Raw genomic sequence first — 21,703 nt, forward strand, 5'->3', positions numbered from 1 at the left:
ATCAACGCTATCGAATTCATCGTGAGTAGTGATAAGTTAATAAAGATGGTAAATTTTAAGCTCGGTATTGAAATGTGAAGGTGAATTAATCAACATGACACGAGCGTGGGACAAAGAAAAATCCTGAGTCCCCGACAGGAATCGAATCCATGACCTCCCCAACACCGGGCGGGCGCTCTATCCACTGAGCTACGAGAACTCATGGAGAGCAAGGCCATTTAACTGAGTTCATATATGATAGGTGTCCCGCATACTGCTAGGATCAACGCTATCGAATTCATCGTGAGTAGTGATAAGTTAATAAAGATGGTAAATTGATCCTAGCAGTATGCAGGACACCTATCATATATGAACTCAGTTAAATGGCCTTGCTCTCCATGAGTTCTCGTAGCTCAGTGGATAGAGCGCCTGCCCGGTGTTCGGGAGGTCATGTGTTCGATTCCTGTCGGGGACTCAGAATTTTTCTTTGTCCCACGCTCGTGTCATGTTGATTAATTCACCTTCACAATAGTTTACTTATATATTTTCAACAGTTTTTTGTCCGGTGCATTTTCTCATACTGTGGATGTTGAAACTAGGTTAGGTACAAGTTATGCGAGTTAAGTACGCACTTAATTAAACTCAAGTCGTGTTATTCCTTTCTAAAACTGAACTGTGATCTAAAATATATGTTGTTAAGCCCGCGTCTTTACGATGTAATTACAGCGTCATTACGACTCAGCGGAGCACCCTTGCGGTTAGTAGCATAGCCCAGTGGCTGACCAATCGAAAACCCCCTATCCGATTGGCTACACAAGTAATACGTAAGCACTATCGATCGATACAAGGCTCTTGCAACGCGTGCGAGGTTTGTTGCGGTGCATTATGGACCACATCGGTTAAAACAAAACGGTATAGTCGATGTTCAATAGTACGGCCACTGGGTTTTGCTGTTTGAGATCTTGGATCAATGTTTCGCCGTTTGTAAGTGTTCACCACGGTCACAACATTCTTGGTTCTTAGCCAGTGTTACAAACAGAGTTAAAGAGTTAACGTAAAGTGTGAGCTGAGACGCATGTGGAAGCATTTGTAAAGAAACTGTTTGCGTTACTGCTCGCGAGTGCTCAAACATTAGTTATAATCAGGACAAAGTTTTCTCTTTGATTGAGGTTTTAAAAACGTATCGCATATGATAGATTACTTGTCACAGACTACCTTTTTTACTATGTAATTAAGAAAATAAGTCGAGTTTATCAATAAAAAAGATAAACTTTATGAAAAAAACCATCGATTTGGGTTGCTAGAAGACTTTTTACGAGGTAGAACAAAAACGACTGGGCTAAATAGCGACCTTTAAATCGGAGCACGAGCAGGAGACTGAGTACTACTATAGCCTGGAGACAGCTTTACTTGCGAGGTTTATGGAAGCCGCGCGTGTTCTTAGGTGCTCTTACGTTTTCTCTGTATTCCCTACAAGGAGGCCTGTTCAAAAGCTGGTACGAGTTCGAGTTTCTAAACCTGATGCTAATGGTTTTATCAGGTTTCTGTCCATCGACAGTGTTTTGATTCAGCCGGTCGGTAACAGGGAGGGGTCATCATCATCATCATCATCATCATCATTATCAACTTTATTTACCCTCGAATTTACAGAGAAGCATTACTGCTAATTTCTTCGAGCTACCTAATGTTAGAAATTAGACATAATGAAATGGAGGTTTAGGCTTGGGAAGGTTAGTGATTGATATTGCAACGTCCTGCAAGCATCGCGATCTCGTCCGGCTATATTGACCTCCCTAATGTCTTTTAAGGCGGGGTTCTACCTGAATTTAAGTGAAATTTTAGGAAGTTCAAAGAGAAATTAAATGGAAAAAAAAAATAGTTTTGGAATACTACCAGACAGTTGATTGCTCCCAAAAGGGTACCCCAGGTTGGTGGACAACTGTTTGGTGTACGTCAGCCAATTTCAAACTTCAAATTCTAATTTTAAAACAACATCAAATTTTCCAAATTTCCTATTTCCATAAATTTTACTAATCCTTTGAGACAAACTATTTATCCCCAAATATACCCAAAAATCCCCCAAAAATTTACAATAAAACATAGATAAACATAGATATGTGGGATGAGAGATTTTTGACTGCTTGAAACGTGAACGAGATATTTGCGTTAAAACCATAATACCCAGCCAAAATACAACATTCATGTTAAACCCCACCTTAAGGCCTATTAACGCGGTTAAACCTTCCGACTTTGTAGCTCACGCTGCCCGCGTCAGGTAAAAGTTAAACCGAATACATGTCGTATACCCGGGGGGGGGGGGTGGGGGAACTTCCATATAAAAGGGACAGGGGTGCTCGTCGTAACTTTCAGGGGCTAAAAAAGCAGTTTTGGTGCCTCTTAGGGTGTTCAGCCTCAAAAGCTCCACAGTGGGAATTTTCGCGGTACCTTTTAGGGTATTGAGCCGAAAAATATATGACAGCAGATAATGCGTTGTATTAAAATTGCTACCTCTTAGGGGTGAAAAACATTCCAGGCCACGACCACAAAACAGGACCTTGGCATCTCTTAAGGGTTCTTTTTGAAATTTCTGACGAGCACCCCTTTCCTTTTATTTGAGAGTCCCCCCTGGGATCGTATACATCTGTTATCATGGTATATTGCTGCTACGATTGTCGTAGGTTAAAAAAAATGCATATATTGATACCACCCATAGCGAAAAGGAATTTCAAAAATCAATGTCTCAGTCAAAAGAACTGATCGCTCCTGATTCGAAAACTATATACATTACCCAAATGTAATGTAAGTAATGCTTACTCACTAAACCCCTTGGCTCCGAAAAGCAAAAAAGGGTAAACACAATCTCAAAGCAGCCTATTCTTCTGAGATTAATCCTATCTACTTCTGTATCTAGGATTTTCTTCCCTACTCTTGACCAAAAAAACTGTTGCCCATCTTTTCTCACTGTTCTAAGAAAAAAGACAGTAAATTCAAAAGTCTTCAGTGCCATAGCTAATTGGAAGCTATGAACTCATGTTCTGATCACTTTGTTGTGATTCTTAGCGGTTTGATACATTTTTGCATCATGCTGAAAAGAGTGTTTATATATGGGTATCATCAGGATTTCCATCTGGCTGACCTAAAGAAAAAGAGAGAGAGAGAGAGAGATGCCGTTCGTTAGATTGACCGCGAGCAGAAAGAGGTCGAAAGCCAGGCAACTGGTGAAGATGTGTTAAAATCAGTTGTTTTATAACTGTATCTCTGTAATCTCGATTCTAATCGTCCGCTAAAGAAAGTTGAATTGAAAGGAAGCATTTCAAAGAGTGCAGATATTATGGTAACAACTAACAGTGAAATACCATAAAAGCTTGAAAGACTCACCCGATAGAACGATACATATAATTTACGGTGCGGAGAAAGGAGTAACAGGAAGGAATATTCATTGTGTTTAAAAAAAAACTAATTACAAATCTGTAGAGTAAGTGAACAGACTACTTAGAATAGCTTTCTTGCTATCAAGAGCGGGAAATATGCATTAAGCTCGGGAGGGGGGAGGATACTCCCTTATATAGGCTATATAGGTATGTGCGGCCCCGAAGGGCAGGGTTTTTAAGCCATTTTGGTCATAAATACGGTCTCGATTTTGGCCATTTTGGTCTTAAATAGGGTATGACTTCAGCACTCTAGTCTTGAATTGAACATGTTTCTTGAAAGAAGCTACTTTTTCATCATTATCAATAAGACCGTGAACAAAAGCCCTTCATGACTTATGTTTTGCGCAACTATGATAGCCACAACGGTCACAAACAGGGTATTGAATTTTTGGCCAGGTCATAAATAAGGTAGTGAAAATCGCAGATTTTGGTCATAAATAGGGTGAGGGGTTTGGGAAGTGGACCGCATGCCCACACCCAACTTTTCTGGGAGTAGCCCCCTGCCCCTCCCCCCATGTCATAAAGGTCATACACGTAGAATACCAGTGGGATATTTCACACACCTTGCAATTTCTCTTGACCAATCTCTTCCAAGCTATCAAAGATGACGTCATCTCCAATGAGGACAAATGGGGCCCAATAAAGGGGATCTCCGAATTTCTCTGAGTGTCTCAAAGTAGCTGTAGCCTGATAGAGAGCCTCACTTGTTTTTTTCCCGAGCTTCAAATGTTGGTAGAAGCTGCGCATGAACTCGATGGTGGCTTCGTCATCGATGGCCCACAGAGAAGCAAGGACGGACCTGGCACCTGCACCAAGAAATGCGCGAGCGATGCCAATAACACCCTCAGCTCGAATGTGGCCTCTTGCACTGTGACAGCAGCTGAGAACAACCAGTTTGGCTCGCACTTTGGCATTCTGTACCTCGGCCATTGTAAGCACAACATCTTCTTCGTCAAGTATTGGTTTGCGTTTTTCAGGAGGAGGAGCCAAAGCAATTTCGCCTGTTTGGGGATTTCCGTGGGCTGCAATGTGGACTAAGGCTGCTTTGTCTAGCTCTTCTAGAAAACGAGCTTTTGTCGCTTCCTGTCCGATAAGAGGCTGAACTCCAACCATCTTGGCTATTTCTCGAGCCTCTTTGTTGGCTTGTTCTAGTCTTGTTACTGGCTCTGGTTCTTGTATTCCTTTGAGTTTCACCAAGCCAACGTCTGGATCGCCAACAACCACAGCTCCCTTCTGATTATGATATTCAGATGGACATTCAAAAATTGCTTTCATTGTTGACAAGGAGGGCAACACCCGTATTCTGTGTTTCTCTGCTAGACTTTCGTTGTTTTCGTCTCGAAGGGCCGCGAATGGGACCCTGTGAAGTCCCTCGTCAGGAACAATTATGAGATCTTTGGCTGTGTGATCGTGAAATGCGCAGCCCAACAATACATCATAAAGTTTCTCCAGCGCACTTGGTCTATCTGTTGGAGTGATGCGCTTAGAAGGACGGCAACCTGCTTGGTTTTTCTCCAGGTTTTCCAGCTCTTGCAATTGGTCGATATGTTCATTCTTGTTTAAACGTCGAGCTTCCCTTGACAGAAAGGAGCGATCTTCGCATTCCACAGCCTTGCCGTTAACGCCAATTTCAACAATTGCTTCGCCAAGCAGATTCTTCCACTCGGTTGCTTCGCCCATAAACTTGGGATCACCGTTCGGCTGAAAGCTCCAGACTATCACATTTTCCGTTCCTTTTCCAGAAAGGGCATAGTATATGATGCGACTTTCTAAACGTGAAACGACCTCACGCATGTTCGTTCCACTGAGGTTTTCCCTTTTGACTCCTCTTGGGTCTTTTTGGCCGTACGATACCACCATCATGTCAGCGAGAGCCGCCGAACGAGAGTTCTCTGTGACCAGTAGTGCTTCTTCGTCTTTTTCTTGCTGAAGGAGACACTGTGTGGATAGACGGTAAGCGCCGGCCTGTACGTCACTTAAAGAAATCTTGTACGCGAAATCTTGTGATTGCTTGGAGAACTCGGAATTCTCGAGCCGTTTCAAAATTAAAAAGGGAAAAAAAACACACACACACCACGAAAGTGAGCGTACTTTGCACCCATGATATCAAAAGGTAATTAAATAGCATACCCGTAACAATAGGGAATAATTTCACTTACGTTTTGTCCAGAAGGTTCGGGAAATTTATTACAATCGACGCGGCTGTAATTTTTTCTTAATGTCACTCGTCACCGTTTGTGTTGTTTAGTTTGTGAGTGTGTCTGTCACTTTTGAACCTATTTTTGTCATTTCACGAAATGATGAATTTAGGGTGTGGACATGAGGCAAAAGGAACTGCTTTACTACGACCCTATGGGCGTTTCTAGCTCTGATAGCTCTGATTTTGGCCACAAGACAAGGTAATAACTTGGAAGTTCGTTAAGCTGCCTTTTTTAGGTTAAAAAAGTGCACCGTTTACTTTTATTTTTTTAATTGCTAGGATATTTTTGAATTGCCAATTGGAAGATAAAACAGTTCTCGATGAAAACGTTTGGAATTTAGTCAGCATTGACCATGGAATACAGAATGATGGACAGAGCTGTGGGGTATTTGTGCTCAAGGTACGTTATGTTCACAATATCCTAAGTGTTTCCACTTATATAAGAGAGATACTAATGCGTTCAGTCGAATTAGTACTCAATACAACCTACAAAGATTCAAATTTCTCTATGTCCTCACCTCTTTCTCTATTACGCGTTTTCATTTCCATATTTGTAGGTAAGGCTTGTAAATTTTCATTATATTACACGAGGCAGATTTGGTGTCGAGTAGTAAAGTAAACAGTTGTCGATGTAAAAGCCCAATTGGCTGAAAACGGCGATGTTTGTTTAGCGCGGGTATTTCGGATGTTTATTTCCGGTATTGCAACTTGCTGTCAATATACGCTCTTTCCAGAAGCAAGAGTGACACTTCATAAATCGATAACTGTCTCTGAAGCTTTCTATATTTCCCTTCAGCCCAGTGGAAAATAGAAAGCTATTCATAACAGGGAAATCAGAGTCGAATAGGGAATTTTTTTTGGTTTGTCTGTTTCTCTACACAGATGGCAGAATGTCTTGCAGAAAAACGGAAGCCAACATTCACCCAGGTATCACTGCCATCAAACAATGTCATTTGTTTCCTTCAGTGCAAGTATAACGGCAATGGGATGTGCATTTAATTTTTCCTTCGTTTGTTTGGTTTTCAACAGAGTCAGACCAAAGACCTTCGCATCCAAATCGCTCACGTTATAATTCACACACAGGAGTGTATTGAAATTTTCCGCCGGTAAGCACAAGTGACACCCCACATTTGACTTTTGGGGGGAGGGGTATTTTTATAGTTGTAGTAAGTTATGTTTCTCCAATTGCAGAAAAAACAAAAGAAAACTACCAGAAGAACCTGTCAGACTGTCCAAAAAAATTAAGAAAGGCAGTAAAAAGACCTTGGCAAGATCAAATGTAGAAATGAAAGGGAGTGTTTCCTATAAAAGGAGACTGAGACGAAAATCCAAACTGAAGGTACATTAATAATTCACCTGGACTTTCCATGAGGTCATTCACAACCATCAATCTATTAAACTAGCAAGAGTTTGGCATGTTTCATATCTTGCAGAGAAAATTTCACTCGGGGGAGTGGATCCTACAGAAACCATCAAAAGGAAACGATACATTGGTAGGTATCGCGAAAGAACACGAGAATAATTGGAATTTCCTTGAAATCCTTCTTTCTCTACCAAACATGCAACAAGACAATTGAAAAGAAACAGAAAACGAACTCGAAACCTTTTGGATAACATGCAAAACCCATAATAGTAGCTTCTCTTTGTAACTAAAAAAGTGTGAACTTGGGATACCAGAGGATAGTTTTTTGTTTAGCAACATGTCATGCCTGGCATTAAGTACACAGGGCTGCTAAAGTATACCTCATGATACAAATCTTCTGTCCTCGTAGTTCAGTTATTTTGGTGCAAAAGAAACTTACAATTTCCTCATGCTAGCGACACACGGAGGCCAATTTTAAAAGCGTTTAGGTATATTGAATTGATTTCCTTTGCAGAAAAAGACCCTCCCTCCTGACAACAGTGGAACGACAAAAGCGGCCACGAATGATTCGTCGACGGTTGGCCGTATTTAATCATTTTTGATTGGTTAGAAGAAAAGAGAAATTAAAAAACAACTGTTAATGATTCAAAAAGTTTATTCTTCATTTAGTTTAAATTATTATCTTTAGCTTTACTTTCATGACTGTAAAGCGATATAGAGCTTTGTATATACTCGCTATTTAAATTAAAATTATTATTATTAATAATGGTAATAGGACTGAGTGGAGTCCAATTCGGTCTGTAATCATACGAGTGATTAACAAAATCGGACGACCGCGAAGCAGAAGTCCGATTTGTTAATCGGTACGATTACAGACTGAATTGGACGACACGATGTCCTATTACCAATTGATCAAAACTATGACAAAATTCGAGAAACGAATAAACTATCGATTGAGCGCTGAACGATTAAACGTCGTTATGAATGCTGAAAAACACAGCAATTTACTCAACAAAGTGCACCGCAACAGCGCGCGCAAAATGACGCGTACTGTCCAATTACAAGCATGACGCGTGTACACTGTCCAATTAATGCTCAAATCGGGCTGCTGATAGCCAATCACGTTCGAGAGTTTTGTTATAGTTTTGATTATTATTATTATTGTTGTTGTTGTTTTTGTTATTATTATTATCATTATTATTATTATTATTATTATTACTATTATTACTAAAACGCGCACAGGCTGTAGGTGGGGGTTTGTGTAGATTGGTCTAAAATGCATACAGAAATTAGTCGACAAACTACTTAGTCTCCGCTAGCAGAAATAGTATCTTGGAGGAAGGAGTGTGACCTCCCTCTCACGAAAACCCGCTAGTGATGGAGCTCAATTAGGAAAGTACGTTTTAGTGAGAACCAAAAAGTGATCAGAAAATTAAAGAAATACCCATTTTCATACGGTAGTGTTCTCTTGAAGCTAATGCAAAAACTCTGCAAACATCCTAGGTGGAAAACCTGTAGACATTACCATCCTCCAAGATCTGGTACTAGAAAATATTTTTGAACGCGTTGTGGAAAACGATGGGGATAATGCCATTATCAATCTAAGCCTTGTGTGCGGGAGGTGGAAGGATATTGTTGCAAGCGACACTTTCCGCAGAAACGTCCACTTCCAATGGCTGTCAAAAGTGTACAATTGGGAAAAGGCCTCCAGCGACTTCAGAAAGGAGTATTTCCTTATGTACTCCATACGAGAGTGTCTGGGATGTGACCGACTGTACAAAGACATGCCGGGCTTCAGAGGGTCGGGAAAAGGCAGTGCGTTGGTGTTCTATTCCTACGACGGAGACGCGGGACATCCAGGGTACTGTACGCAGTATTGTGCGAGTAGGTACGGCAATTATTGGGATCCACTCGAGAGTGACTGGGAACAACCGAATGAGGCTGAACCAGCGAATGAGGATGAACAACCGAATGAGGCTATTAATTGAAAGGAAAAGAGAGATTTTAGTATTTAGGCGAGGCTCGTGAACTTGTTATATACCGTTTTTTTTTTTTTTCAATAAAAGAGGTTCAATAAACTGGCAATTCGTTTATTATCCCGATTAGGTCTTCCCGTAAGCTTATTTCTGGGGTTATTTCTATAAGTGGGGTATGTTTAGCAACTTTAACTACGTCCTTGTAATTTACAGTAGATAAGTGAGCTATAAAAGGGTTTGTCCCTGTGGGGGAATTAGAATTTGTTACAATTTCTCAGGCTTTGTATGCAATGTTTTGATTAAGGAGAGGCCAAACGTGAAACTTCATTTTAAAATTTCAGTCAACTACATGTATTTATGTGTAATAAATTGGTCATTTAATGGGAGTCCATATCCTCTGGTTGCAAGTAGACGACTTATTTTCACCTATACGACATTGCTTAAACCGGTGTTTGAAAATAGTGAAAGAGGCCTCCCAGTGCTGTCGATGAATATAACTATAAAAATTTCGGGAGTGAAATTATACAAATATCCCAATAAAGAAATGCTATAAAATCACCTTACGCTGGATCTTTATCAACGTGTTATACACTTCTCGTCGGTCTACCTTATTGAATAGAAAAGCTTCGGTACATTAAACGAGTAATATGTACGAGTGTGGAAATTGCGTGACTACGTGAAACAATCGGATAACAACTTCTGAGACGGACATGATACCTATCTGTCAGCGAAGTCTGCTAATAAACAAAGGCATTTTGTGGTCAACAAAAATTTCAAGACGCTGGTTGCGTGACTTGAAACAAAGTGATACATATAATTATCTTAGAACGTTTTGGGACGGATGCTTGCTTCAAAAATATATTTTAAAAGTATTTATAATTTATATATTTCCTAAAAAATAGTATATACGGTGATAAGAACCGCGATGCTGTGAAGTCTATACGCTAGAAAGGAAGTTGCAACAATGGCGACCTTCTCTTCCAGTGAACTTTCAGTTTGTTATTCGTAATAACCATATTTCATGATAATTTCAGCACACTACTGAAGTATTACTGTATTACTTAGCACAACAGTTAACATAAAGTTAAACCCGACACATAATACAGTCAAACCCGACTGATATGATCGGAGTCTGATATGGTATGTTGGGGTCTGATATGGGGGGCCTGATATGGTAGGCCACGTTCCAACTCTAATAGCGGTTGCGAGCCGCTTCTTCAATAAACAGCGCGTCGTCACGTGACATAGCAATCACTTTTCTGGCGGTCGAGTCGTGTCAGATTCTTACAAGCAAGCTTACCTCTTTAGGGCTCGGAAGACATTGACTGTAGACCTTCACAGTTCCTAGTAAGTTTTCATACATCTTATTCTAATTGCGTGATCGAAGAAGAGGTCAATATATCAATATAAACAGTATACAGACTGTTGTTTCATCTTGATCTGAAACTCAGGTTAACACTGGTGGTCTAAGCTCTCCATTGAGTTCTCTTCCTTTACGTACCCGAGGACGAAACCTCGCCAGAATCGCTTCAGATCCGCTTGAGAAGCTGACAGAAAACATTCAATACAACAAAGTATCGAGGTGAGCTGACCTTATTTAAGAAACGGTATTAAATTTTAGCTTTAAAACCAAACCGTTGCGTTTCTATACCAACCTATTCAAACCGTTGGAGTCACGTTTGTCGTTCTCATAAATCGAGCTTGGGCCGCGTGTGTAACAAGCAGTGTACTTCTGTAGCTGAAATTCAAATCATCCGACCAATTCGATTCACATATTGAATACTTCATTAAACACGCGGCGCTGGGCGGTAGCAATTTTCCGCATACCTTACTTGTACGATGTTGAAATACACGCTTTAAATCTCAATTTTCAGTACATCTTAACGCTTCAAAGACAAACTGAAACAATCGATATAAGTACGGTTATGCACGCTTCGCATAATCCTGATACAAGGCTTTAATACACATTCAGAGAGATGCTGAGTCATAGACGTTTACAATTGAAATAATCCTCGGTTAATGCTAATATATTACCGTCTACATAAACTACAATAACCACCACAGTTTTGGGAGTTGAGGCGGAATAGTTTACACAGAAGGTTTTTGGTGACCAGTATTCCCTAGATATGTGTAAAAGAAGTCCCTAATTCGGTTACCTTCTAAAGATATTGGAACTCAAGCTACGTGACAGAAAAGAGCTACACTCGATAGCTTTTGAATGTCACTCCTCAGAGACTTCAACCGTAAAGCTTTCCGGGAACGAATACTCTGAATGCAAAAGGTCAAACCACAGCCTTTGTTCGAGCAAACATTGTCTGAAGCCCAATGGCTGCTGCTGTGTCACATAAGTGAGTTATTACTTTTCAGACAACCCAGTCATTTAACTAAGAAGTTCGATCATCAAACCAAATTTGCAAAAAACCACGAGCGCGAAATAAGTTTTTCAAGTTCAAAAGAAGCCATGAACGCAACGCGCAATTTATTTTGAAAACATAATAGATCGGTGTCAGCCAATCGGCTTTGTGGTTGAACAATATGTCCAAAAACAACTTACTTCAAATAATAGAGAGCGCCATAAATTAAATATTCGATCTTTATAAACGAGAAAACTGAATGTGCTCTCTTTTGAAAGAGTATCTTATGCTTTTGGTCGTCATCACTTTATACTTTCTTTGTGTGCTTGAGGTGTTTATTATTCGTAGTAGGGTAGAATTACTGACTTCAAATTCAGGAGCGACGCGCGCGAAGCGGCCAGTATATGTTTACTCAATTCCAAACGAGAAAGCGAGGAAGCGTTGCCCTCCAAAAACCTTTTCCGTCACTAGTCGCTGCTGGCATAAGAAAGAGGGGTAAAACATTAGGAAGAATGGAAAATTCTAGGCTCTTAAACCGAAAGGCAAAGATTTTATGGCGGTTTGAAAACGCAAAATTACAAGGATTTGCATATATAGGAAGCCACGGGACGTGTCTAGAGAGTAAAGCGTCACCTTCCCTTACAAATGAATCCCTGTAATTTCTAACCAGTCTAACGTGCGCAAAAAGTCCCTCTTAAAGGATATAAACCTGAAACTTTGCATGTAAGCTTATTTGAAATGTTCTAAATCTTTCCATTTTTGATAACATATGCATTTCCAGTGACTAAATCATTGTGTTCTTGAAAACAAGTCATGTGACCCATTGTTGCAAAAGGCCTTTCCTAATTGTGCTGCTTGAAGTCTAAACAGGGACATCATTTTTTCTGTTAAAACTAGTCTTGTTCTTCTCGCGAAGTTCTTCGATTATAGCCGTGGCCATGTCGTAGCTTTTATTGTTGTTCTTGATCTTCGTGTTCTTATTTTAGCTGTTCTTAATCTTCTTCTCCTCGGTCTTGTTGTTGTTGTTGTTTTTCCACTTGTTTTAGTTCTCTTTCTTGTTGCGTCGCGTTCCATAAAGACGCAAAAAATAACTCGGTCAACGTCCAGCGATTCCAGGCTGCGCGCTGGCTACCGCGCCGCAAGGTCTTCTTAAAACGATGTCTTTCCTACGGTGGCCCACAACTGTCACATCAAAAACAAATTGCTCACATCAAAAACGAATTGTTCACATCAAAAACAGATTGCTCACATCAAAAGCAAATTGCTCACATCAAAAACAAATTGCTCACATCAAAAACAAATTGCTCACATCAAATTCAAATTCCTCACATCAAAAGCAAATTCCTCACATCAAATTCAAATTCCTCACATCAAAAGCAAATTGCTCACATCAAATTCAAATTCCTCACATCAAAAACAAATTGCTAATCGCTCACATCAAAATCAAAAACAAAAACAAAATCATTACTCACTGGTCAGCGGCTAAGTTAAAAAGACTATCCCCAGTTTTCACTCGATTTTTCACTTGACCGCCATTTTTTCGTTCGAATCCCGTTGCTTTGAGTTTTGTAGCTATTTGACAGCTATTTACCAGGCAAAATTTAATTGAAAGGGTTTTGGTTTTCTTTCTTTTGTAATATAAATATTGCTATAATGTTATCAAGGAGGATCCCCCTTTTCCCATCAGAGTATGACAACCAGGCCATTTGATACTTTGTCACTGATATATTTTTAGCCTTGTGAATTGTCAACAGACTCTTTATCTGTTCATCTGAAGCAAATGTACCAGGTTTTTTCATACTGTCTTAGTTGTTCATCATTAAATTGTCTTTCAGTTTGAATATACTTGTCCTTATTCACTTTCAGTATCTGGTATCTAGCGGTTTATTCTGTTTGATATAAAGGTAGTTTAACACAAATGAAATGGCCAAACGCCTATATAACTAGATAAACAACCAGGGCCATCAAGCTCCAGCTGTATTCTCGTTCTAACTTCTGTTTCATAAAAATCGGCACCCCTGCGTTGCACACCGAGTAATTTGTATCACTCACCATGAAACTTAGACAGGAACACAATGATAACATCGTATTCGTATCCTTGACTGAAATAATATCTTAGCACAAGCCCCTCCTTTGCCGCAAAAGGAGCAGTAATTGTAATCAAGTAACAGTTTCTTTACAAATTCCACAGGTATAAAGAGCCCGCTGGCGTGAAGTTCTTGCTCACTTTCGTTACCCGCCATATTGAATTGCACTTGCACACAATCAAGCATGCTCAACCGCTGACCTATCTGTAGTGGAATTTAGTGTTCGGTTGGAATTTGATGTGAGCAATTTGCTTTTGATGTGAGGAATTTGAATTTGATGTGAGGAATTTGCTTTTGATGTGAGGAATTTGAATTTGATGTGAGCAATTTGTTTTTGATGTGAGCAATTTGTTTTTAATGTGAGCAATTTGCTTTTGATGTGAGCAATCTGTTTTTGATGTGAACAATTCGTTTTTGATGTGAGCAATTTGTTTTTGATGTGAGTAATTTGTTTTTGATGTGAGCAATTTGCTTTTGATGTGAGCAATCTGTTTTTGATGTGAACAATTCGTTTTTGATGTGAGCAATTTGTTTTTGATGTGAGCAATTTTTTTTTGATGTGACAGTTGTGGGCCACCGTACTTTCCTCTTGGCTTACTATGTATCTTAATCTCGGAAAGGGTGGATGCGAACTTACCGATATGCTAACAACCTTTAAAAATTGAAGTTTAAGGCAATTATTTTTAAGGTTTAAAATGGAAGTGTAAGTTCAAAGGTTTACATTCAGAGGGTTTTCTGTTCAGATTTAGGGGCTAATCATAGGATTTCGGTGACTGCATATTTTTCATTGCTGATGGCTTGTATTTTACTTCGCAGGGACCCGAAATTGTAGGACAAAATGGGTAAACCACCTCAGCTCAGTGTCAAAATTCCAAAGGAGGGAGAGCTCTCAACAGACGGACTAGAGTTTAGTGAGAATTTCGTCATAGACTTCCTACTACTGACAGTTAAACCGTGCGAGTTTCTGAGTTGTTATCACTACCTACAAAAGCCTAAGCAATATTATGCTAAACGAACCGGCTATGTTTACGTTGGGAAAATGGGAGACGAAGGTGAACAGGAAAAGTTGACAGTCGGTCTGATGAAATGTAACATGGGCCCTGGTGGACCAGCGATGGCTTTGCAAAATGTAGTCACCACTTTGAAGCCTAAGGGTGTGTTCTGTGTGGGTTTTTGCGGGGGAATGAATGCCAAAAAAGCCAAGCTAGGAGACGTGGTGGTGTCAGCCAAGCTGATCTCGTATGCTTCACGTAAGGTTACAGAAGGTGGCATCGAACTACGTGGTACAAGTGTCCCCTTGGGTAAGAAGCTAAATGACCTCCTGAAAGACGCGGGCCATGGCTGGAAGCCACCACTAAAGAACATGGAAGAAGCAGAGCCGCAAGCGGTCAATGGCACGATGCTGAGCGGCCCCGAGCTAGTAAATTCCGAAAACGAACGTGATAGACAGCTGAAGAATTATCCTGACGCGATTGCAATTGAAATGGAAGGCGAAGGTAAGACATCATTAGAGTAACGTGTTTAATTAACCGAATGACTGCCGCACCCCTTGCTTGCACGTAAGTCCGGATCCGCCTGGCCCCAGTTGTTTAAAGGCTGGATAACGCTATCCACCGGATAAATCGCTAACCAGTGGATTAGTGTTAACAAAACAAACCACGTTATCCACTGGATAATGATTTATCCGGTAAATAGCTTTATCCACCTTTCGAACTACCCGGATCTGGGGCCCGTTTCTCGAAGGTCCCGAAAAGTTTTCGCACCCGGAAACCCATAGCAAAATCTCGAACCTTATGGCTACAGAGCTGTTAAATTCACATATTCTTAATATGAACAGAGCTTCTCTTCATACAAGAAGTTTCAGGCGTATACACCTCTCTGATTTTAGATACAGACTAGTTAAAAATGGCTTTACGGGCCCGAAAAGTTTCCGGGGCTTTCGAGAAACGGGCCCCTGGCCTAATTCAACTTCTCATTTTCCTTTAGGCACGCTCGGTTAATTATATTTCATTTAGTTTAAAAAGATTTCCCGTACTTTGAAATCTTGAGAAATCGATTCCGTATTTTTTTTTTCTCTATGTTAGGGGTGTTTACGGCAGCTCATGATCTCGAAATAGAATGGGCCGTCGTAAAAGGTATATCAGATTATGCTGATGGAACCAAAGACTCAACCAAGGACTGGCAATCTTACGCGAGTGTGATGTCAGCGTCTTTAGTTGATCATGCGTTAAAGAAGCCCAGAATTTTTAAAGACTGGCCCCGCTATGGTGGAGGTAGAAAGTATTCTCAGGGTTGATTTAATACTTAAACGAAGCTTATACGGCGTTTAGAAAGTTGAATGTAGTCTAAGCGGGTTGTAATAGTATGTGCAATTGTTAGTATGTGTTGTGGTGGGTGGAGCTTGGGAAGGGAAGAAGGCCGCGTTACACCACAATACTGAGTGAAACGTGTTCTAAATAGAGTGTACTCGTAAAGCACAATGTCTCGTAATGGTAAGATTTCAAGTCTTCGCATAGAGGAGGGTTGGTGTCTCATGTCATTAAACTATAAAGAGATACTATATATGAATGTCTTTAAGCGATCACCCCTAACAATGAGTTTGTATGTCGATGACTGAAGGCTTTTTTAATCTTTAACTCACAAAGACAAATTTGTTGGTTTTGACGGGTATTGTAAACTGGTGTTTCGTACGTTGGTCCTTTGTCGTGCCAAATGAAAACACCGTGATTAGCACGGGTGTGGGTTGATACATATCGTGGAGTATAGAGAAACGTTTCGCCATAGGAGAAAACTGACATGGCAACAGACTAGCTAGAAACACAAAACACATCACTGATAATTATACAACGCAGGTTGATGACAAAAGAAAGATTCCCCAGCTTAAGCATGCGGATTTTTTCATGGTAATTTGTCACAGAATATAATTGAAATTATCATTGGCGCTCTTTAGTTAGAGCGATGATTTGTTAATATATATCGACTTTTGTGTCAATATTCGCATTCGAAGTGAAGCAAACAAATTAAATTGATATAGTTCCCTATTTCCATTAAAAGGTTCTACAAAAAGAAGACGCGATTCCCAAGGTGAGTGTTTTTCTTTCATACCAGTTGCGTGTTCCAACCCTGAGCAAAGGAAATATCCCATAATTAGCTAACGGATTAGAGCCTCTCCCCTAAGCAGAGGCTCAAAGGGTTTTCACTTCGGGTGGGTAGAATCCACTGAACAATATGAATGCAGGCGCCGGGCTTTGCGCCTGCATTCACCTAACAAGCGGCTTTCTATAAAGAGCGTTTCGAACCTCTGCGGAGGGGAGAGGATTAGAGAGGTTTTCAATTGAATCTAGAAAGTAATGAGACAATTACTTTGGTTTTGGCTTTGCTACTGTTTGAGATTGGCTGAGTAGTCTAACTAACTGGTAAGTAACTGGTTTGGTTTTACGACACTCAATTGAAAACCGCTCTATTTCCTGGTTATTTGTAATAGAGTATGGTTGAAATTATCACTGGCGCTCTTCAGGTGGCGTTTAATTTTCGTGATCAATTTTGTGCCAGTTTTTTCCTTTTTTTAGCCAATATTCGCGTTTGAAGTGAAGTAAAGGAAATTGATATGGTTTCCTATTTTTAAAGGTTCGCCAGACCAAAGTCCAGCTGACCCTCCAAAGAAACCCCGCATCGATTCAGGTGAGTGGTTCATTTATCGATTTTTGATTTGTCTCGCTCATTCCTGTGAATCTCAACATTTTAGAAACAATAAGATAATGACAACGCTTGAAAAATATAAGAAAACACTCGACTTTATATCCGGTTAGTCGTTTTTGGCTTTAATAAGCGCAATTACCATTCTATAGCGTGTTCTATAGAGTCCATCTTAGAAGATATTTGTGTTATATCAGGGCACTTACCCTACATTTGATGATTCACAGTCAAAGATGGCCAAGTGTCTGACGAGGACATGGAGAATCTGGCCGAACAACTTGGGGATGAGTGGGTGAAGCTAGGGCGCCGGCTGAAAGTCAGCCATGTAATTCTAAGGGGCTTGAGCAGGAATACACAACTGTACCCTGACCTTTCGTTGAAGGCATGCGAGATGTTGAGCAAATGGAGAAACCGTGAAGGAGACTCCGCCACATACCAGGTTTTATATGAGGCGTTGTGCCATGAACACGTAGGACGCAAAGATTTGGCGCAAACGATCTGCTGCCATAAATAGAACTGAGAACGCAAAAACAAAAAACCCTTCACGCTAATACCACTCTCTGCTAGCTTTAATCGAAGCACTCGTTAGGTTTCCGAGTTTTATTATCCAATTACAATATAGATAAGACCGTACGCGCTCTCTGATTGGTCAAAAACTCATGTTTTATCAGAGTATAAAACATAGACAAAGCGTACTTTATTGTTTTTCGCCGCATTACCTCTATATCATAAAGCAAATGAAGAAGCCTAACCCGTGTATTACACTGTGATAAAACACTCCGGACATTTGAAAACACTCGAGAAATTTCCCTCGTGTTCTCAAATTTCCGTCGTGTTTTATCACAACGTAATACACGGCTTAGGCTTCTTTATTTGTTAATTAAAGAATATCGCGAACGCTATTGAATATTCCGAAAGATATCTCGCTCATGTCATGAAAAATACAGCCAATCAGAATGCAGGAAAGCTCGTTGTATGTTCGACGGTATTACATCCAACCTTCCCATCATGCGCCGCGCGTTTATCGCATTCTTTTTATTGGCTACTATATTTTCTTTGGCATGGTATAAAATAGTTATGCAACGCCGCTCCCTCGTGGTATGCTATGGAACATCTTACTTGTCACTTGTATTTTCTCGGTATATACACTCGCCTAAAGGTTGGAGTCTACACCGAGAAAATACAAGTGACTTTCCTGGAGGGATATTCCACGCACTCGAAAGCGTTGCACAACTATTATACATCGTAAAAAATCTTAGCTTTTGAATAGGCCATTTCCGAGTTCCCTTGTGCCTCGGTTTCAAAACGAGTCTAAGTGCGAAACCATTCTTATGAAAATGACTTTGATTCGCATGAAAATGAACCTGTAGGCGGAACTCATTTTCATATGAATGGCTTCGCATTTAGACTCGGTTTGACACAGAGGCACAAGGTAACTCGGATATGGCCTATTGAATAGCCCTTTTCACGGTTACCGTTTCTTATTTGCATCATAATATAAGCTAGCATGGATGGGAGGCAATTTCGGGCTGTTTTGTAGTTTCAGCTCGAAATTGCCTCGCGTCCACGTTGGGATACATTGTAAGGCAAATGGGAAAACATTCTAACCGTGAAAGGGCTATTGTATTCTTTCCAACTGTCACTTTGCGAGGATGTATGTTGAAGCATACAAAACTTCAAGCCATTATTCAAAGTTTTTTTCCAACATGCGTGTTTATACCACAGCGCATATATTGTAGACGCGATCTGTTGCTTAGCAACAGACCTTTAAATTTCCTTAAGTTGACTCAGAATCTGAAAAGAACGGCTGATCAGGTTATTCGGGAGCCTTAGCTTTCAATCATTGTCATCATTGTTTAAAGATATTGATCGTTTTTTAGTTTTTAAAAGGAAGCTCAAGGATACTTTGTAATTAATTTTCTTTTTCAAATGGCCAATTCCCTCTATGACGCGGTTGCAGGGAATCATGGTAGTTGTATTCATCAAAACAAATATCCAGTCTGAGATGATGAATACACTTACCATGATTCCCTGCAGGCACGTCTCACAGAGAGAATTGGCCATTCCATAGTTTTTAAAAGTTTTTAACTAGTTAATAATAATAATAATAATAATAATAATAATCAATATTTAAACAGGGTGACCCCTTCAGTCGCAGGACTGGTATCAACGGGGGCCCTGTATAACGTAAAATAAAAAGAGCATGTATAAATAATATATATCTATAAAAACTAACTACTTTAAAAGATACGCTGAAATGTTTAAAAAATTAAAAAGCTTAAAAAGGTAATAGCGTTCGAGTTTGGGTGTTTAAAAAAATTATTATTACTACTCATATTTTGTTACTATAACTAGAATTAGAAACATAATCGTTTACTTATATGTTTTCAACAGTTTTTTGTCGGGTGCATTTTCTCATATTGTGGATATTGAAACTAGGTTAGGTACAAGTTATGCGAGTTAAGTACGCACTTAATTAAACTCAAGTCGTGTTATTCCTTTCTAAAACTGAACTGTGATCTAAAGTATATGTTGTTAAGCCCGCGTCTTTACGATGTAATTACAGCGTCATTACGACTCAGCGGAGCACCCTTGCGGTTAGTAGCATAGCCCAGTGGCTGACCAATCGAAAACCCCCTATCCGATTGGCTACACAAGTATTACGTAAGCACTATCGATCGATACAAGGCTCTTGCAGCGCGTGCGAGGTTTGTTGCGGTGCATTATGGACCACATTGGTTAAAACAAAACGGTATAGTCGATGTTCAATAGTACGGCCACTGGGTTTCGCTGTTTGAGATCTTGCATCAATGTTTCGCCGTTTGTAAGTGTTCACCTCGGTCACAACATTCTTGGTTCTTAGCCAGTGTTACAAACAGAGTTAAAGAGTTAACGTAAGGTGTGAGCTGAGACGCATGTGGAAGCATTTGTAAAGAAACTGTTTGCGTTACTTCTCGCGAGTGCTCAAACATTAGTTATAACCAGGACAAAGTTTTCTCTTTGATTGAGGTTTTAAAAACGTATCGCATATGATAGATTACTTGTCACAGACTACCTTTTTTGCTATGTAATTAAGAAAATAAGTCGAGTTTATCAATAAAAAAGATAAACTTTATGAAAAAAACCATCGATTTGGGTTGCTAGAAGACTTTTTACGGGGTAGAACAAAAACGACTGGGCTAAATAGCGACCTTTAAATCGGAGCACGAGCAGGAGACTGAGTACTACTATAGCCTGGAGACAGCTTTACTTGCGAGGTTTATGGAAGCCGCGCGTGGTCTTACGTGTTCTTACATTTTCTCTGTATTCCCTACAAGGAGGCCTGTTCAAAAGCTGGTACGAGTTCGAGTTTCTAAACCTGATGCTAATGGTTTTATCAGGTTTCTGTCCATCGACAGTGTTTTGATTCAGCCGGTCGGTAACAGGGAGGGGTCATCATCATCATCATCATCATCATCATCATTATCAACTTTATTTACCCTCGAATTTACAGAGAAGCATTACTGCTAATTTCTTCGAGCTACCTAATGTTAGAAATTAGACATAAGGAAACGGAGGTTTAGGCTTGGGAAGGTTAGTGATTGATATTGCAACGTCCTGCAAGCATCTCGATCTCGTCCGGCTATATTGAGCTCCCTAATGTCTTTTAAGGCGGAGTTCTACCTGAATTTAAGTGAAATTTTAGGAAGTTTAAAGAGAAATTAAATGGAAAAAAAATAGTTTTGGAATACTACCAGACAGTTGATTGCCCCCAAAAGGGCACCCCAGGTTGGTGGACAACTGTTTGGTGTACGTCAGCCAATTTCAAACTTCAAATTCTAATTTGAAAACAACATCAAATTTTCCAAATTTCCTATTTCCATAAATTTTACTAATCCTTTGAGACAAACTACTTATCCCCAAATATACCCAAAAATCCCCCAAAAAATTTGGAATAAAACATAGATAAACGTAGATATGTGAGATGAGTGGAGAGATTTTTGACTACTTGAAACGTGAACGAGATATTTGCGTTAAAACCATAATACCCAGCCAAAATACAACATTCATGTTAAACCCCACCTTAAGGCCTATTAACGCGGTTAAACCTTCCGACTTTGTAGCTCACGCTGCCCGCGTCAGGTAAAAATTAAACCGAATACATGTCGTATACCCGGGGGGGGGGGGGTGGGGGAACTTCCATATAAAAAGGACAGGGGTGCTCGTCGTAACTTTCAGGGGCTAAAAATGCAGTTTTGGTGCCTCTCAGGTTGATTAGCCTCAAAAGCTCCACAGTGGAAATTTTCGCGGTACCTTTTGGGGTATTGAGCTGAAAAATATATGACAGCAGGTAATGCGTTGTATTAAAATTGGTACCTCTTAGGGATGAAAAACATTCCAGGCCACGACTGCAAAACAGGATCTTGGCACCCCTTAAGGGTTCTTTTGAAATTTCTGACGAGCGCCCCGTCCCTTTTATATGAGATTCCCCCCTGGGATCGTATGCATCTGTTATCATGGTATATTGCTGCTACGATTGTCGTAGGTTAAAAAAATGCATATATCGATACCACCCATAGCGAAAAGGATTTTCAAAAATCAATGTCTCAGTCAAAAGAACTGATCGCTCCTGATTCG

The 21,703-nt window shown here is 40.0% G+C and overlaps 2 protein-coding genes across 3 annotated transcripts; one reads left to right on the forward strand and one right to left on the reverse strand.

Moving 5' to 3' along the window:
• Window positions 1-2,605: 2,605 nt before the first annotated feature.
• On the reverse strand, window positions 2,606-5,618 carry LOC145468108 (tetratricopeptide repeat protein 28-like). Its single transcript, XM_081451791.1, has 2 exons — window positions 3,974-5,618; window positions 2,606-3,115 (listed from the first exon to the last, which is right to left on the reverse strand). The coding sequence occupies exons 1-2, from the start codon at window positions 5,271-5,273 to the stop codon at window positions 3,078-3,080; spliced, it is 1,338 nt and encodes a 445-aa protein (XP_081307917.1). The 5' UTR covers window positions 5,274-5,618; the 3' UTR covers window positions 2,606-3,077.
• Window positions 5,619-10,079: 4,461 nt separating this feature from the next.
• LOC145468111 (death domain-containing ATP nucleosidase-like) lies at window positions 10,080-20,178 on the forward strand. Of its 2 annotated transcripts, XM_081451796.1 has the most exons (7): window positions 10,080-10,296; window positions 10,401-10,531; window positions 14,207-14,886; window positions 15,475-15,663; window positions 16,445-16,474; window positions 17,018-17,071; window positions 17,314-17,606. In XM_081451796.1, exons 3-7 carry the CDS (start codon window positions 14,229-14,231, stop codon window positions 17,598-17,600), a joined length of 1,218 nt encoding a protein of 405 aa, XP_081307922.1. In that variant the 5' UTR covers window positions 10,080-10,296; window positions 10,401-10,531; window positions 14,207-14,228; the 3' UTR covers window positions 17,601-17,606. The 2 variants fall into 2 exon arrangements, with proteins under 2 accessions (XP_081307922.1, XP_081307923.1); XM_081451797.1 differs by lacking the exon at window positions 15,475-15,663 and having other exon boundaries at window positions 17,314-20,178.
• The last annotated feature ends 1,525 nt before the right edge of the window (window positions 20,179-21,703 follow it).

Source organism: Orbicella franksi, chromosome 14 (genome assembly GCF_964199315.1).
Source record: "Orbicella franksi chromosome 14, jaOrbFran1.1, whole genome shotgun sequence".
Taxonomy (NCBI): domain Eukaryota; kingdom Metazoa; phylum Cnidaria; class Anthozoa; order Scleractinia; family Merulinidae; genus Orbicella; species Orbicella franksi.